The sequence below is a fragment of the Coffea eugenioides genome, chromosome 3 (assembly GCF_003713205.1).
Source record: "Coffea eugenioides isolate CCC68of chromosome 3, Ceug_1.0, whole genome shotgun sequence".
NCBI classification, from domain to species: Eukaryota; Viridiplantae; Streptophyta; class Magnoliopsida; order Gentianales; family Rubiaceae; genus Coffea; species Coffea eugenioides.
The window spans coordinates 7,558,081-7,560,886 of NC_040037.1; the positions used below are offsets into that span (position 1 = coordinate 7,558,081).

Here is a 2,806-nt window from a genome sequence, read left to right on the forward strand (position 1 = left end):
TTTAATCTTATTTAAGAGGTATGGAGTTTTAGAACGGTTTTGATAGGCAAGTATATTCTAGCAAGAGAGACTTTATATTGATTGGATTAATTTTCCCACACTATCAAATGCAAAGATTTTTTTTTTTTTTTTTATATGAGGGGCGTTGAGTGTATGCTACATATTTAAAAAAAATTAAAATTCGAGTGGAAATTTTGTGTATAGAACTTTTTTACACCAACAAGTGTAGGAGAGGTCAATTTCTTCCTTTGGATCTCAAAAAGAGATAGAAAGGAAAAGAATTGTTGTCATAGATTGTCACGCCCCAATTTTGAGTCCCTAGATCGGATTTGCAATGTGGCACGCCGCAAATATGTGTAGTAATGTTTAAGGTATTAGTGATTTTAGGAATTGGATCCGAGTCGTGGCATAGATGATGTCCAAATATTGAGTTTTTGTGGAAAAATTCTGTGTTATAAAAATTCATTGGACGCATAAGCTGCCTGACATCTAAATAAATTATCTCTAGGAGGCTATGTAACTAAAAAAACACGTTGAAATTTAATCTGCTAAAACAGTTTTGCAATTGGGAAATTTGCCAAATTAGTCCCTAACATTTACCAAAAACACTTTTGTAGTCCCTGACATATAAAATCAGCCAAAATTGTCCTTCACATTTAAATTGTGATCCAATTTGGTCCTAATGCTCATTTTTGCTCCTTTCTCCAGCTAAAACTAGCACGCCCCTCTCACGTGGTCATATTTTCAAGGGCAAAATTGGAAAACACAAATCCCAGATCCACTGAGGACGATCCCTGACCTCACGATCTTTATCTTGCTTCGACTCTCTAAGGATAGGCTCACCACAACGGTGACTGAGTTCACCTGAATATAAGCATATTTGGAGGTGATCAGAGGCCGGAGAGCCGAGAATAGACACGCAGTGTAGAGATTCACCCGGGATTCCTCCTGGGTCCGGGTTAGTTTCCGGAGGGAAAGCAGAGCCTCCTCTTGCTCGAACACTTGAGAGCTCCGGAGCTTGGTCATGAACTTGTCTTCTTCGAGGGAGCTAGAGTGACACAAGGACTCAATATCTGAGGAGGACGAAGAAGAGCAGCAACAATAGGGGCGGGTGGTTAAAGGTAGAGGAGTGGTGGGCCTGTTGATGACAGTGGCGGCCGTCACGGATTCCTTGGAGTTGGCGGAAACTTGACTAGGCGTTCGAGTCAGCTCGATTTCTTGGGAAGAGAACTTTGATAATTGATGATTAGGCTTATGTTGGGAACGGGAAGTGAGCAATAAGGTACGAATGAGGTTATGAGCGGAGCAGAAATCGAAGGGTTTGGGAGGAGGGGTAAAGAGAGTAAAATGGCACCAGCTGAGAACAGCGGACTTGAGGGTGAGGTTAGGAATGAGGGTGGAGAAATCAAGAACAGAGCTATCAGGGAGGGTGGGCCTGAAGTTGAGGGACTTGCAGGCATCGATGTAGTTATGCTCGAAGGAGTGGCCGGAGAAGACAATAACGGGGTCAACCATGAGGGAGCCAGGATGGGGCAAACGAATTCTGGAGGAGGTTGGATTTTTTGCTTTGGGGATTTCTCAAAGTGGATTTTCCACTTGGGTAGCTGCTTCTGCTTGGCGCCACTACCCATCTCCCTTTTCCATTGCTATTTTGATCCTGAAAAGGTTTTCATATGTGAGGGATATTACGGATCGATTGGGAGATTTCAAATCGGGTAGGTATTGCTGATGATGATAATGATGATAGCAGTAATCTTATCAACTTTGAAAGGGGAATTGTATTGCTGATTACAATTGGGGACATGATGATGATAAGATTCTGCCGCTAGCTGATGAATCTCTCTCTCTCTTTGTCTCTCTCAGTGCACAAATTGCTACACAGTGTAATAGACTAGCCAGTTGAGTAAAGCTTTTGTTTTCCAATTTTGCCCTTGAAAATATGACCACGTGAGAGGGGCGTGCTATTTTTAGTCGGAAAAAGGAGCAAAAACGAGCATTAGGACCAAATTGAATTACAATTTAAATGTGAAGGACAATTTTGGCTGATTTTATATGTTAGGGACTAAAAAAGTGTTTTTGATAAATGTTAGGGACCAATTTGACAAATTTTCCTTTGCAATTATAACTTTGTTCGGCTGAATTTCATTTCGTGCCCTCACTACTTTACATCAATTTAGACTCTGCTTCTCCTCTTTTTTTTATTGGCAAAGTTATTAGAAATGAGGTTCTAGATTGCCAAATAAATAAACAGGGTGCGACTTATGCATGTAACAAATAAATTTTGCGTAGTTACCCTTGAGGGTATCAGTTGCAGCAAGCAAGCAGATTTTGTACAAAAAGCACTTATGCCTACTCCTACACCCTAGAAAATTGAATATTTTCATCGATTTGAAAAGCTGCCTACTCCTACATAACGGTTTAAAATAAGTTCAAAGAATACAGCGAAACATTATGACATGTTATTTGAAATACTCATTATTTACACATATTAACTTATTTACATCGTCAACGCATTTTTCAATCACTTTTTTTTAATCTCATATATATCGTATTAAAAAAGTGTTACGATATTTTTAAAAAAATTTATTCCAATTCTCAAGTAGTTCAAATCCATTCTATCTCTTTCTGTGACCAATTTTCCATGCCTTGTGACGAGGACATGCAAGCTGTCTGTCAAGTTCTAGATGATTTAATGTTTGTTTTATTATCTAGAACAAACATTAAATCATCCTCATCAGCTTTGGTGATGTAACCGATATGACCTCATTGTTACGATGTCAGCTTGTATGTCAATAAGATGACCTCT

General features: G+C 39.3%; 1 protein-coding gene across 1 annotated transcript; it reads right to left on the reverse strand.

Moving 5' to 3' along the window:
* Positions 1–744: 744 nt before the first annotated feature.
* LOC113765912 (U-box domain-containing protein 40-like) lies at positions 745–1,515 on the reverse strand. The gene has a single exon (XM_027310152.1). It carries the CDS (start codon positions 1,513–1,515, stop codon positions 745–747), a length of 771 nt encoding a protein of 256 aa, XP_027165953.1.
* Positions 1,516–2,806: the final 1,291 nt, after the last annotated feature.